The sequence below is a fragment of the Mesoplodon bidens genome (genome assembly GCF_964165515.1).
Source record: "Mesoplodon bidens genome assembly, chromosome: 11".
Taxonomy (NCBI): Eukaryota; Metazoa; Chordata; class Mammalia; order Artiodactyla; family Ziphiidae; genus Mesoplodon; species Mesoplodon bidens.
The window spans coordinates 25611649-25628561 of NC_138167.1; the positions used below are offsets into that span (position 1 = coordinate 25611649).

At 38.3% G+C, this 16913-nt stretch overlaps 1 protein-coding gene across 2 annotated transcripts in view; it reads right to left on the bottom strand.

Annotated features, from left to right (window-relative positions):
- AMN1 (antagonist of mitotic exit network 1 homolog) overlaps positions 1 to 15853 on the bottom strand; it is a 69746-nt gene extending 53893 nt beyond the window's left edge. The window contains exon 1 of one of the 2 annotated variants that reach the window (XM_081247977.1): positions 15613 to 15853. Coding sequence is in view for 1 of the 2 variants with exons in the window: in XM_081247976.1 (XP_081104102.1) it covers positions 15593 to 15630 (38 nt within the window). In the remaining variant the exon portion in view is untranslated. Of the gene's footprint in view, positions 1 to 15592 lie in introns of both variants that reach the window. The other variant, XM_081247976.1, reaches the window with a different exon arrangement.
- Positions 15854 to 16913: the final 1060 nt, after the last annotated feature.

The window sequence follows — 16913 nt, forward strand, 5'->3', positions numbered from 1 at the left end:
AGTGAGGTGGAAGATAAAATAGTGGAAATAACTGATGCAGAGCAAAATAAAGAAAAAAGAATGAAAAGAACAGAGGACAGTCTCAGAGACCTCTGGGACATTAAACGCACCAACATTCGAATTATAGGGGTTCCAGAAGAAGAGAAAAAGAAAGGGACTGAGAAAATATTTGAAGAGATTATAGTTGAAAACGTCCCTAATATGGCAAAGGAAATGGTTAATCAAGTCCAGGAGGCACAGAGAGTCCCATACAGAATAAATCCAAGGAGAAATACGCCAAGACACATATTGATCAAACTGTCAAAAATTAAACACAAAGAAATCATATTAAAAGCAGCAAGGGAAAAACAACAAATAACACACAAGGGAATCCCCATCAGGTTAACAGCTGATCTCTCAGCAGAAACTCTACAAGCTAGAAGGGAGTGGCAGGACGTAATTAAAGTGATGAAGGAGAAAAACCTGCAACCAAGATTACTCTACCCAGCAAGGATCTCATTCAGATTTGATGGAGAAATTAAAACGTTTACAGACAAGCAAAAGCTGAGAGAGTTCAGCACCACCAAACCAACTTTACAACAAATGCTAAAGGAACTTCTCTAGGCAAGAAACACAACAGAAGGAAAAGACCTACAATAACGAACCCAAAACAATTAAGGAAATTGGAATAGGAACATACATATCAATAATTACCTTAAATGTAAATGGACTAAATGCTCCCACCAAAAGACACAGATTGGCTGAATGGATACAAAAAACAAGACCCATATATATGCTGTCTACAAGAGACCCACTTCAGACCTAGAGACACATACAGATTGAAAGTAAGGGGATGGAAAAAGATATTCCATGCAAATGGAAATCAAAAGAAAGCTGGAGTAGCAATTCTTATATCAGACAAAATAGACTTTAAAATAAAGACTATTAGAAGAGACAAAAAAGGACACTACATAATGATAAAGAGATCGATCCAAGAAGAAGATATAACAATTGTAAATATTTATGCACCCAACATAGGAGCACCTCAATACATAAGGCAAATAATAACAGCCATGAAAGGGGAAATTGACAGTAACACACTCATAGTAGGGGACTTTAACACCCCACTTTCACCAATGGACAGATCATCCAAAATGAAAATAAATAAGGAAACACAAGCTTTAAATGATACATTACACAAGATGGACTTAATTGATATTTATAGGACATTCCATCCAAAAACAACAGAATGCACATTTTTCTCAAGTGCTCATGGAACATTCTCCAGGATAGATCATATCTTGGGTCACAAATCAAGCCTTGGTAAATTTAAGAAAATTGAAATTGTATCAAGTATCTTTTCTGACCACAATGCTATGAGACTAGACATCAATTGCAGGAAAAGATCTGTAAAAAATACAAACACATGGAGGCTAAACAATACACTACTCAATAACGAAGTGATCACTGAAGAAATCAAAGAGGAAATTAAAAAATACCTAGAAACAAATGACAATAGAGACATGACGACCCAAAACCTATGGGATGCAGCAAAAGCAGTTCTAAGGGGGAAGTTTATAGCAATACAATCCCACCTTAAGAAACAGGAAACACCTCGAGTAAACAACCTGACCCTGCACCTAAAGCAATTAGAGAAAGAAGAACAAAAAACCCCCAAAGTGAGCAGAAGGAAAGAAATCATAAAGATCAGATCAGAAATAAATGAAAAAGAAATGAAGGAAACGATAGCAAAGATCAATAAAACTAAAAGCTGGTTCTTTGAGAAGATAAACAAAATTGATAAACCATTAGCCAGACTCATCAAGAAAAAAAGGGAGAAGACTCAAATCAATAGAATTAGAAATGAAAAAGAAGTAACAACTGACACTGCAAAAATACAAAACATCATGAGAGATTACTACAAGCAACTCTATGCCAATAAAATGGACAACCTGGAAGAAATGGACAAATTCTTAGAAATGCACAACCTGCCAAGACTGAATCAGGAAGAAATAGAAAATATGAATAGACCAATCACAAGCACTGAAATTGAAACTGTGATAAAAAATCTTCCAACAAACAAAAGCCCAGGACCAGATGGCTTCACAGGCGAATTCTATCAAACATTTAGAGAAGAGCTAACACCTATCCTTCTCAAACTCTTCCAAAATATAGCAGAGGGAGGAGCACTCCCAAACTCACTCTAGGAGGCCACCATCACCTTGATACCAAAACCAGGCAAGGATGTCACAAAGAAAGAAAACTACAGGCCAATATCACTGATGAACATAGATGCAAAAATCCTCAACAAAATACTAGCAAACAGAATCCAACAGCACATTAAAAGGATCATACACCATGATCAAGTGGGGTTTATTCCAGGAATGCAAGGATTGTTCAATATACGCAAATCAATCAATGTGATACACCATATTAAAAAATTGAAGGAGAAAAACCATATGATCATCTCAATAGATGCAGAGAAAGCTTTCGACAAAATTCAACACCCATTTATGATAAAAACCCTGCAGAAAGTAGGCATAGAGGGAACTTTCCTCAACATAATAAAGGCCATATATGACAAACTCACAGCCAACATCGTCCTCAATGGTGAAACACTGAGACCATTTCCACTAAGATCAGGAACAAGACAAGGCTGCCCACTCTCACCATTGTTATTCAACATAGTTTTGGAAGTTTTAGCCACAGCAATCAGAGAAGAAAAGGAAATAAAAGGAATCCAAATTGGAAAAGAAGAAGTAAAGCTGTCACTGTTTGCAGATGACGTGATACTATACACAGAGAATCCTAAAGATGCTACCAGAAAACTACCAGAGCTAATCAATGGATCTGGTAAAGTGGCAGGATACAAAATTAATGCACAGAAATCTCTGACATTCCTATACACTAATGATGAAAAATCTGAAAGTGAAATCAAGAAAACACTCCCATTTACCATTGCAACAAAAAGAATAAAATATCTAGGAATAAACCTACCTAAGGAGACAAAAGACCTGTATGCAGAAAATTATAAGACACTGATGAAAGAAATTAAAGATGATACAAATAGATGGAGAGATATACCATGTTCCTGGATTGGAAGAATCAATATTGTGAAAATGACTCTACTACCCAAAGCAATCTACAGATTCAATGCAATCCCTATCAAACTACCGCTGGCATTTTTCACAGAACTAGAACAAAAAATTTCAAAATTTGTTTGGAAAAAGAAAAGACCCCGAATAGCCAAAGCAATCTTGAGAACGAAAAATGGAGCTGGAGGAATCAGGCTCCCTGACTTCAGACTATACTACAAAGCTACAGTAATCAAGACAGTGTGGTACTGGCACAAAAACAGAAAGATAGATCAATGGAACCGGATAGAAAGCCCAGAGATAAACCCACGCACATATAGTCAACTTATCTTTGATAAAGGAGGCAGGAATGTACAGTGGAGAAAGGACAGCCTCTTCAATATGTGGTGCTGGGAAAACTGGACAGGGACATGTAAAAGTATGAGATTAGATCACTCCCTAACACCGTACACAAAAATAAGCTCAAAATGGATTAAAGACCTAAATGTAAGGCCAGAAACTATCAAACTCTTAGAGGAAAACATAGGCAGAACACTCGATGACATAAATCACAGCAAGATCCTTTTGGACCCACCTCCTAGAGAAATGGAAATAAAAACAAAAATAAACAAATGGGACCTAATGAAACTTCAAAGCTTTTGCACAGCAAAGGAAACCATAAACAAGACCAAAAGACAACCCTCAGAATGGGAGAAAATATTTGCAAATGAAGCAACTGACAAAGGATTAATCTCCAAAATTTATAAGCAGCTCATACAGCTCAATAGCAAAAAAACAAACAACCCAATCCAAAAATGGGCAGAAGACTTAAATAGGCATTTCTCCAAAGAAGATATACAGACTGCCAACAAACACATGAAAGGATGCTCAACATCATTAATCATTAGAGAAATGCAAATCAAAACTACAATGAGATACCATCTCACACCAGTCAGAATGGCCATCATCAAGAAATCTAGAAACAATAAATGCTGGAGAGGGTGTGGAGAAAAGGGAACACTCTTGCACTGCTGGTGGGAATGTGAATTGGTACAGCCACTATGGAGAACAGTATGGAGGTTCCTTAAAAAAATACAAATAGAACTACGATATGACCCAGCAATCCCACTACTGGGCATATACCCTGAGAAAACCATAATTCAAAAAGAGTCATGTACCAAAATGTTCATTGCAGCTCTATTTACAACAGCCCGGAGATGGAAACAACCTAAGTGTCCATCATCCGATGAATGGATAAAGAAGATGTGGCACATATATACAATGGAATATTACTCAGCCATAAAAAGAAACGAAATTGAGCTATTTGTAATGAGGTGGATGGACCTAGAGTCTGTCATACAGAGTGAAGTAACTCAGAAAGAGAAAGACAAATACCGTATGCTAACACATATATATGGAATTTAAGAAAAAAAAATGTCATGAAGAACCTAGGGGTAAAACGGGAATAAAGACACAGACCTACTTGAGAATGGACTTGAGGATATGGGGAGGGGGAAGGGTAAGCTGTGACAAAGCGAAAGAGAGGCATGGATATATATACAGTACCAAACGTAAGGTAGATAGATAGTGGGAAGCAGCCACATAGCACAGGGAGATCAGCTCGGTGCTTTGTGACCGCCTGGAGGGTGGGAGGGAGGCAAACGCAAGAGGGAAGGGATGTGGGAACAGATGTATATGTATGACTGATTCACTTTGTTATAAAGCAGAAAGTAATTTAAAAAATTTAAAAAAAAAAACAAAAACAGGATCCCTCAGAGTTAAGATGTCCTAGAGAATGTAAGGTGAAGAAGGGTTCCACCTGGTCCAAATCACAGGCAAGGATCTTGTGCCTTTTGGAAAAATGGGTGAACTTTATGAAGGATGACTGGAATTGCAGTGGCCACTTTGGGGAACCTTTAATTTAGATAAGATAGTCCACCTGAGGGACACCCTTATAAGAGAATATTCCAAATTTCTCAGAGACAATGGTAGGCAAAAGCTTCTAAAAGACAAAATGACTGCAAAAATAGCTTCTCTAAAAGAATCCTTACAGCACACAGAAAAAAATTTACCAAAAAAATTTTGGTAAAAATCTCTAGCCATCAGCAGGTAACCTTAATTTATTCCATCCCCCAGAAATAATTTGGATCCAGCTATTCTTTTGAGTTTTATATTACTGTACCTGACACATGGTTAAAATTTAAAAATGAAAGTTATACAATCTCTGTTTGTGTCTGTCTATATATTTATGTATATACGAATTCATGTATGGTCTGTGATATTTTTTAAAGAGCTCTATTTAATCTGCTTAAAGGAAAATAATCACTTATATAAATTAAGTGTTCTTAAAACTCTCAGAAATATAGAAACTAATCCAAATGCTTTTCAAGTTAGTGTGATCTGGAATGATTTTTGGTAAATAAAAGCTACTTCAAATGTGTTGTTTTAATAAAATAGGCTTGTCCTTAGGGTTGTCAACATTAAATATAATGCAAATATACAAACATTTCTACCCAGGTTTACTAGTAAAATAAGCTCGTGCTATCTCTACATTACAAAGTTTGGCAGCAAGAAAAACAATATAAGATGATGATTATCTGTTTAATGTTTAATCCAAGAATATTTACTAAAAACAAATAAATTAAATAGATGTAAGATAAAAGTTTATACTGTTAACTTAAATGATATTCATTATCTATTATATCTTTTTTTTTTTTTTTTTTTTTTTTTTTTGCGGTATGCGGGCCTCTCACTGTTGTGGCCCCTCCCGTTGCGGAGCACAGGCTCCGGATGCGCAGGCTCAGCGGCCATGGCTCACGGGCCCAGCCGCTCCGCGGCATGTGGGATCCTCCCGGACCGGGGCACGAACCCGTGTCCGCTGCATCCGCAGGCGGACTCTCAACCACTGCGCCACCAGGGAAGCCCTATTATATCTTATCTAGATCATTTCCAAATAAGATAATATACTGAAACATTAATTGCTAAACATAAATTTATCATAAGTTTTTGGCTTCTTAATTTTTACAGATAAAAGCTACTTGGGGTTATAATAAACATGTCTTTTGCCAGATTAAAAAACTGTACTATCGAAAACATGAACAGGTCAATTATGAATGTGAATGAAGTTGAATCAGTAACTTAAAAACCTCCCAAAAGTTCAGGACCAGATGGCTTTACAGGTGAACTCTACCAAACATTTAGAAAAAAGTAAGCACCTGCCCTTCTCAAATTATTCCAAAAAAAGTGCAGAATGAGGAACGCTTCCAAACTCATTCTGTGAGGCCAGCATCACTCTGATACCCAAACCAGAAAAAGACATCACAAAAAAAGAAAATTACAGGCCAATATCACTGATGAACATAAACACAAAAATCCTCAACAAAATATTAGCAAGCTGAATTCAACAATACATGAAAAGGGTCATACACTACTATCAACGGGGATTTAACCCAGGGATGGGATTGAACCAATCTCATCCAAGAATGTTTCAATAACCACAAAGCAATTAATGTGATACACCACATTAACAAATTGAAGAAAAACATATCATCTCAATAGATGCAGAAAAAGCTTTTGACAAAATCCAACAAAGATTTATGATAAAAAAACTCTCAACAAAGTGGGTACAGAGGAAATATACCTCAACATAATAAAGGCCATATATGACAAGCCCACATCTAACATCATACTCAACAGTGAAAAGCTGAAGGCATCTCCTCTAAGATAAGAAACAAGACAAGGATGCTCACTCTCACCACTTCTATTCAACATAGTATTGTAAGTCCTAGCCACAGCAATTAGACAAGAAAAAGAAATAAAAGGAATCCAAATCAGAAAGGAAGAAATAAAACCATCACTGTTTGCAGATGACATGATACTACACATAGAAAATCCAAAAGACACTGTCCAAAATTCTACCATAATTCATCAATGAATTCAGTAAGGTTGCAAGATACAAATAAATATACAGAAATCTGTTGCATTTCTGTATACTAACAATGAACTATCAGACAGAGAAATTAAGAAAACAATTCCATTTACAACTGCATCAAAAAGAATAAAATACCTAGGAATAAATTAACTAAGAGGGTAAAAGATCTGTACTCAGAAAACTATAAGGCACTGATGAAAGAAATTGGAGATGACACAAATAGATGGAAAGATACACTGTGTTCATGAATTGAAAGAATTAAAAATGTTAAAATGACCATACTACTCAAGGCAATCTACAGATTCAGTGCAATTCCTATCAAAATACCAATGGCATTCTTCACAGAACTAGAAAAAATAATCTTAAATTTTGTATGGAAACACAAAAGACCCTCCAATAGCCAAAATAATCTTGAGTAAGAAGGTCACAGATGGAGGTATCATGCTTCCTGATTTCAAACTATACTACAAAGCTACAGAAATCAGAAGAGTATGATACTGGCACAAAAACAGAAGCATAGATTAATGGAACAGAATAGAGAGCCCAGAAATATACATTTCTGGTCAATTAATCTATGACAAAGGAGGCAAGAATATACAATGGGGAAAAGACAGTCTCTCTAGTAAGTGTTCCTGGGAAAACTGGAAGCTACATGTAAAGGAATGAAATTAGAACACCATATATCACACCATATATAAAAATAAACTCAAAATGGATTAGAGGGGCTTCCCTGGTAGCACAGTGGTTAAGAATCCGCCTGCCAATACAGGGGACACAGGTTCGAGCCCTGGTCCAGGAAGATCCCATATGCTGTGGAGCAACTAAGCCTGTGCACCACAACTACTGAGCCTGTGCTCTAGAGCCCACGAGCCACAACTACTGAAGCCTGTCTGCCTAGAGCCCATACTCTGCAACAAGAGAAGCCACTGCAATTAGAAGCCTGTGGTGCCACAACGAAGAGTAGCTCCCACTCACTGCAATTAGAGAAAGCCCACGCACAGCAACAAAGACCCAATGCAACAACAACAACAAATGGATTAGAGACTTGAACGTAAGACCTGAAACCATAAAATTCCTGGAAGAAAACATAGGCAGTATGCTCTCTGACATTGGTGTTAGCAATATTTTGGGGTACATCTCCTCAGGCAAGGAAAACAAAAGCAAAAATAAACAAGTGGGACTATATACATCACACTAAAAAGCTTTTGCACAGCAAAGGAAATAATCAACAAAACAAAAAGGCCATCTACTGAATATAAAGATATTTGCAAACAGTATATCTGATAAGGGGTTAATATCCAAAATATACAAAGAACTCATACAGTTCAACATTAAAAAAACCAAACAACTCGATTGAAAAATGACCAGTGGAACTGAATAGATATTTTTCCAAAGAAGACACACAGACAGCCAACAGGTACATGAAAATATGTTCAATATCACTAATCATCAGGGAAATGCAAATCAAAACCACAGAGATATCACTTCACACTTGTCAGAATGGCTATTATCAAAAAACAACAAAAAACAAGTGTAGGCAAGGACGTGGAGAAAAGGGAACCCTTGTGGACTGTTGGTGAGAATGTATGGAGTAATCAAGACAGTGTGGTACTCGCACAAAAACAGAAAGATAGATCAATGGAACCGGATAGAAAGCCCAGAGATAAACCCACGCACATATGGTCAACTTATCTTTGATAAAGGAGGCAGGAATGTACAGTGGAGAAAGGACAGCCTCTTCAATATGTGGTGCTGGGAAAACTGGACAGGGACATGTAAAAGTATGAGATTAGGTCATTCCCTAACACCATACACAAAAATAAGCTCAAAATAGATTAAAGACCTAAATGTAAGGCCAGAAACTATCAAACTCTTAGAGGAAAACATAGGCAGAACACTCGATGACATAAATCACAGCAAGATCCTTTTGGACCCACCTCCTAGAGAAATGGAAATAAAAACAAAGATAAACAAATGAGACCTAATGAAACTTCAAAGCTTTTGCACAGCAAAGGAAACCATAAACAAGACCAAAAGACAACCCTCAGAATGGGAGAAAATATTTGCAAATGAAGCAACTGACAAAGGATTAATCTCCAAAATTTATAAGCAGCTCATGCAGCTCAATAGCAAAAAAACAAACAACCCAATCCAAAAATGGGCAGAAGACTTAAATAGGCATTTCTCCAAAGAAGATATACAGACTGCCAACAAACACATGAAAGAATGCTCAGCATCATTAATCATTAGAGAAATGCAAATCAAAACTACAATGAGATATCATCTCACACCAGTCAGAATGGCCATCATCAAGAAATCTAGAAACAATAAATCCTGGAGAGGGTGTGGAGAAAAGGGAACACTCTTGCACTGCTGGTGGGAATGTGAATTGGTACAGCCACTATGGAGAACGGTATGGAGGTTCCTTAAAAAACTACAAATAGAACTACCATATGACCCAGCAATCCCACTACTAGGCATATACCTTGAGAAAACCATAATTCAAAAAGAGACATGTACCAAAATGTTCATTGCAGCTCTATTCACAATAGCCCGGAGATGGAAACAACCTAAGTGTCCATCACCGGATGAATGGATAAAGAAGATGTGGCACATATATACAATGGAATAATACTCAGCCATAAAGAAACGAAACTGAGCTATTTGTAATGAGGTGGATAGACCTAGAGTCTGTCATACAGAGTGAAGCAACTCAGAAAGAGAAAGACAAATACTGTATGCTAACACATATATATGGAATTTAAGAAAAAATATGTCATGAAGAACCTAGGGGTAAAACAGGAATAAAGACACAGACCTACTTGAGAATGGACTTGAGGATATGGGGAGGGGGAAGGGTAAGCTGTGACAAAGCGAAAGAGAGGCATGGACATATATACACTACCAAACGTAAGGTAGATAGATAGTGGGAAGCAGCCGCATAGCACAGGGAGATCAGCTCGGTGCTTTGTGACTGCCTGGAGGGGTGGGATACGGAGGGTGGGAGGGAGGGAGACGCAAGAGGGAAGGGATGTGGGAACAGATGTATATGTATGACTGATTCACTTTGTTATAAAGCAGAAACTAAAAAAACCCCCAAAAAACAGTATGGAGATTCCTTAAGAAATTAAAAATAGAACTACCATATGATCCAGCAATTCTACTGTTGGGTATTTATCCACAGAAAACAAAAACACTAATTCAAAAGGATATATGCACCCCTATCTTTACTGCAGCATTACTTACAATAGCCAAGACATGGACACGACCTAAGCACCCATCAACATATGAATGGATAAAGAAGACGTGATATGTATTTTAAAATGGAATATTACTCAGCCATTAAAAAGAATGAAATCTAGCCATTTGCAACAATATGGATGGACCTACAGGACATTATCCTAAGTGAAGTAAGTCAGAGAAAGACAAATACTGTATGATTTCACTTATATGTGGAATCTAAAAAACAAAACTGAACAAACAAAACAGAAATAGTTATAGATACAGAGAACAAAGAGCTGGTTGCCAGAGGGGAGGGGATGGGGGGCAGAAAAAAAACAGGTGAGGAAGATTAAGAGGTACAAAACTTCCAGCTGCAAAATAAATGAGTCATGGGTATGAAATGTACAGTGTGGCGAATATAGTCAACTACTATATAATATCTTTGTATAGTGACACTGTAACTAGATTTATCATGGTTATCATTTTGAAATGTATAGAAATACTGAATCACTATGTTGTGTAACAGTAACTAACATAGTGTTGTAGATTAATTATACTTCAAAAACAAACAGCAAACAAATTCATAGAAAAAGAGATCAGATTTGTGGTTACCAGAGGCAGGGGGAATTGGATGAAGGCAGTCAAAAGATACAAACTTCCAGTTATAAGATAAATAAGTACTAGGGATATAATGCACAACATGATAAATATAATTAACCCTGCTTTATGTTACATATGAAAGCTGCTATGAGAATAATTTCTAAGGCTATCATAAGAAAAAAACCCTTTTTTTCTATTTCTTTAATTTTGTATCTGTATAAAACAATAGATGTTCACTAAACTTATTGTGTATGTAAGTCATTATGCTGTACATTTCAGAGTTACACAGTGCTGTATGTCAATTATATCTCCACAAAACTGTAAGAAAAAATTATACTGTGAGAAAACATCTCTAAAAAATGTAATTTTTTGTAATTATGTATTCATGAATTTGCTAATCTACTATAGGATGCTGCTATTACGACAGTTCACAACTGCATGCTTCCTAGTTTTCACTGGAAAATAAACGTTAATAAAGGTTAAAATTTATAATCAATATATAAAAAAATACTAGAAACAAGAATGAAAGAAAACAACTTTGTATATAAAGTATGAGAGGAAAATGGGATGTATTTTTAGAAGAAGAGCATGCAAAGAATTTAGGTTGTATTTTTGTTATGGAAAAAAGAGAGTAATTTTGTACAGTAATTTTGTAAAGTAAAATTACTGTTCATTCCAGAATGAGAAAGAGAAAAGGAACAACACAAACTCTAAATGGATATAGAAAGTGCTTGAATTTTATGTTGGAAGGTCAAAGTTAGCTAAAGTTATTTATAAGGGTTTTAAAAAATGAGCTCAGTAATAAACTGAAACAAACTAGAACGTTTTTACCCTCTGTGTTAAAAGCACAAAGTTTCTTAAATTATTGGTCTGCTCTTAATAAGATACAGTAAGTCCCCTACATATGAACCCTCAAGTTGCAAACTTTCAAAAATGCGAACGTGCATTCGCATGTCCAATCACATAAGCTAGTTCACGTGTCTGGCATACATAGTCACATGTGTGCATCCTTTACAAGGGTTGTGTTTTTGCGTACTTTACTGTACAGTACTGTATAGAGTACAGTAGTACAGTATCTTTATTTCAAGCCCAGGATGTCCAGAAGTAAGCATAAAAGCAGCAGTATACAGTCGATTGTGTTAGTTGGGTACCTAGGCTAACTTTGTTGGACTTATGAACAAATTGGACTTACAAACGCATTCTCGGAACAGAACTTGTTTGTATGTAGGAGACTTACTGTATTATAAAAGGTTTTTCTTTACCTTTTGTGTAAACTGTCTAGGAACTAAAGATTCTGTGTCTTAGCAAAATAATTTCCTGTGCTTCATGTTATCTTTATCAGGTCCTTAACTACTTAGGAAAACTGAATCTTTACAACATTACAAGAGGTAAGGTTTTTTTGGTTTTGTTTTGTCTTTTACAACTATGTAACTTTCTGTATTTGCTTTTGAAATCTTTTAGTTGTCACTTTGGCTGAATAGGTAACTAAGTTTTGCTTCACAGTAAAGCATTTACAATCAACTACAGGCCAAAATGCTTTGTCTTTATGGAGATTCATGGAAAGGACCCTGACAAGTACTCTGGAATACAGATTTCTGATAACTTTAAGCTCATACCACTAAACTGAGTAAGAATTTCTAGAACTCTAATGGAGAAACTGCTTAATTCATAAAACTGCTAACCCAAGATCAAGCAAAACAAGGGTTAATTACATGGGACCAAATGAACTGATGAAAATAATTATAACTTTTATGACTTTGTTTGAAACACTGTCAGTTCTTCAATGCTTGTTTTCCAGATTTAAAGAACCCTTTTTTCCTCTCCTTCTAAGCTATCTAAACTTAAAACAATTTGGTAAAGTATACTTTTAAAAGCAAAAATGAAACATTTATTTTTCTCCTTACCTGATTCCTTCAGAATTAAAACAAACAAATTAAAAAAAAACAACCACCCTTACTGAGTATTCTTATTTTCATGGCAATATAGATATTTGCATAAATTCAATAAGAATCTGTTCTCTTTGTAACAGGACACACTGGACAAGTCCTTGGCTTGCCTTCTTAGCATAAAGAGGCTATTAAAGATCTAACCTGCGATCTTACTTATTAAGATCTTATCTTACTTATTAAGATCTTACTTATTAAGATCTTACCTTACTTATTAAGACAGTTTTAAGGATCTAAAGTAGACTTTATGGAGCCAATAAAGCCCCTTGGATATTACCAAAGCTTTGACTGGAGTATCGTATTTGAGAATGTGCATAAAGTCACTGTTCTTGCTGCACTTATGTAAATAACAGGCCAAGTTTAAAGAGACTAGACTTATTTTACAAACACATTACTTGTGATTATCTTTGGTAAAAATGAGGTGACTACAGAGAGAAAAATTATGTTTAAACAGAAAACTTTGGCATATTCATAATCAAATTCGAGTCCTGCTTATTGTCTTTGAGGTTTTGTATCTAACTGTAAACTGGACTGGGTCCTGAACTCTTCTAGTTTTCTCCAATATCTGGCTATGACTCTCCAAACTAATATTTTCAATTTCCTCCCACCCTCTGACTTGATATAAAAACTAAAACTGTCCTTTTCCTCAAACCCTACAAGCTAAAGCTTTCAGTTTTGATATAGACTTCAGAGAAGTCACAACAGATCACGTATAGACAAGACAACCTTCATACCTACTTCTATGTAGGCGACTCAGAGCTCAGCAGAACACCTGATGACATCATCAAAGACATTCAAACTGCAAACCAGGAAAATCTATCAGTTTGAAACTGCCACCTTCATTCCACCTTCATCCAAAAGTCCGAGCTCAACTCCAAAAATTTTCTCGACTGGCTGCTCTCTAGACTCAACAACTGCATTTATAATTTGTTCCAACTAATCTTTAATCTTTGCCTTTCTTTTGTTTCCATAGAAATGCTTCTTATTGAATACTTGATTGCTCACACCATATAGAAGCCTACTTAGATGGAAGCTTACCTATAACACCGCCTCTTAAAATAAGACATCCTCATGTTTATCCCATCTTAAGTAATCATGACATAGTTCAGTACTATAAGGCACTAATGCAATACTGAAAGGCTTATTTCCACAGGTCCATAAAGCTTTCTGTGATCTGCTTCCAAAGAAGACAATGTGCCCCATATATTAGAACCTAGAGACTCAGTTTATTGGAAAAGACACCAACAAAAGACTGCACTTAAACCTCATTGGGAGAGACCTTATCCTCTGCAAAATCTCTACAGTTACAGCAAGAATCTGTAAATTCTTTAGTCAGAGTTATTTTAGACAACTGCATAGCCTTAGACACCCTAACCACCCAAGACAGAAGTGCATGTACTGTAACTGGTAAAAAAAAATGTTGTTTCTATGTTAATATATCAAAAAGATCTTAAAGATCAGATGCCAGTCTTTAATCAAATAGGCAACGCTTCTTCCCTTGATTATTTAGTTGGTTAAATCATGGCTCCTGGGACTCTGCTCTGGAGAATCTTTCAATCCTTGACTACTATTCTCCACATAGTCATTATATTAACCTCCCTAGTGCCTTGTATCCTCTCAAGAGTTTAAATGTCTTTCAGCGACTACTCACACATATGTTATCCATCAGGATTAGACAACTGGAAGAACTCAATGATCCCACTGACCGTGTCCAGGGTGACTATGTAACTGCCGGTAACAGCAATTACATGACCATCCATCCCAAGGACTACATCAAAGGGGTAGTGAGAGTAACACCATATTGGTTCACACTCTCAGCTTGCCGAGATAAAGACCAAAAGTCAGGGACTTTTTAAATAAAATAAATGGAGACCAGGCTTGAAAATCCCCCAAGCTGACCAAGCCATGTAGACCGCATAAGCGAAACCAAATCTAGTTTATATCATGAACATAAGTGACACTTAACAGGTTATTCCTTGTAAATGCCTCTAATAATCAACTTAAATTGTCTTCTTAAAATAGCGTAAGATAATCACTTTTAACCAATCCCCTGCTGTCTGTAAACTCCCAACGTAATAACCATTGTAAAGGTTAAACAGCTTCCTCGTGCTCACTTTATAAAGCCATCCTGTACCTACATGCCTCTGTGCTTCTGGTTTCTGCCTCAATAAAATATTCATATCAAGTAAACCTCTCTGAAATTTCTTTTAATACTCGGCAGCCTTCTAAGGATTTAAATATGTTACGTTTATTGCTCACTACAACGCCATGAGATAGGTACTGTTATTATACTAATTTTGTAGATCAAGAACTAGGGCCCAGAGAGGTGAAGCTACTCTCCCACAGTCACACAACTGGAGAATAATAGCAAAACCGGGAGCTGAACCCAGCAAGCACAATCAAGGATTTGAGCGCTGTGTCAAAGAAGCAATATTTATCCCTGTTACAGTAACTGGGTGGAACTTTGCTGAAGGCTTCTGAGAGCCCCATCCAGTGTTTTGTTTTTTGTTTTGTTTTGTTTTGTTTTACCAAGGCTTTCAGCTCCCATCAGAGACAGGCCGCTGCCAGGAACCGCCCGGGCGTGCAGCTGTCAAGGCTGACTGATAGGACATCTATCGGGGGCCAGAGGGGCAAGCCTGCCGGGTAGCCCCCCTGGTACGACGGTCCTCAGCGAGGAGAAGACAAAATCAGAGACCCAGGTCTAGAAACACCCGCGGGGCCTCCTCGGTGGGAGGCAAGAAGGGGGCGGGGAAGGGGAGCCGCGCGGGGCGGCGGGCGCGGGCGGCGGGCGCGGGCGGCGCCGGGGCGGGGCGACAGGGAGGCGGGCGGGGCGGACTCACAGATCCAGGAGCTGACTGACCCGCTGCTGGCTCGGCATCGCGGCCGCCCTCGGAAGCCTCTTCCGCGGTCCCGGGGCCGCCGAAATCCAGCCAGAGACCGTCTGTCAACTCCTGCCCCGGAGAGACGCGTAGGCCCTTGTGACGTCGCCCGCCTCTTCCGGTGACCAGGCGCGGGCGCGCTGGCGACTGCCGAGCCCCTTTGGGGCGGAGCCCGGCGCGCTGCGCCGGAGCGGCGGCGGGATAAAATGGAAAGGAGTCTTTCGCTCAGAGAAGCGCTGCGGCAGTTGTCGTTCTGCAGCCCTGTGGCCCGGCTCCGGGGGCTTCCCGAGTCGGCCAGCCCGGCGCGCGACCTAGCCCGGTACCCCTGGAGCCGCGCGTGGCTGCGAGGTCGCTGCTCTTACTACAGGGGTGCGTTTGATGCTGGGCCGAGCATCTGGCGATGCACACCGGGGACCCCCTTGGATACAGACTCCATGACCGTCAAACAGAGAGTTTTAGCGGATCCGAGAGTGACTGCCGTTTACCGAGCACTTTCTGGAAGAAAGCACGCACTAAGCTGCGTGCTTTCAGTAATTAACCATATTCTTTTAATCCTGTGAAGTCGGAATTATTTAGCCTTATTTTACAGAGGAGGACATTACGTGCCTACAAAAAAGCTCAGTAAGCATTTCATCATGGAGCCAGGGGCTTGTGTTCAAATCAGAAAATTTTCTAAAGAAGAGGGACCTTTCCCCAGGTGGAATTGTCTCTCCTTGGTTATGCTGCAGAGTACTTGATACTTTTTGGTGCTTTTTCATTCTTCCTTGTAGATTAATTTCATTCTTCCTTGTAGGTTATATGTCTTCCTTTTGTAAGCTTTTGAAAGTTGGAACCCAGTCTTGTTCATCTCTTCAGGATGCTGCTTATTCAATCAGCACGCATTTACCAAGCACTGAAGGAGGGCAGGGATTGTGCTGGGTGCTGAGGATTCAGTGGTGAACCCTTGAACCAGACAAGTAAAAAAAGACAATCAGAACAACTGTTAAATGCTAAGATGGAGTTAGTTCTACTGGAACACCCATGGAAGGGTGGGGGGAGCAGGTTGAGAGAAAAACGTGGTCTGTTAGGGACAGCAAATAGTTCAGGATGGCTACAGTGGAGAGTGGTGAGGTGCATGTAGAGGAGGGAACAGGCAAACTTTTTCTATAAGGGGGCAGAAAATAAATATTTTAGGTTTTGTGGGACATCCCTTGTTGCTGAACCGAACTGGGCTCCGCGTGTCCTACCTGAAGCCAAGCTGATCTACTGACCACTGGGTTGTGGTGAGGGAAAGTACAGGGCG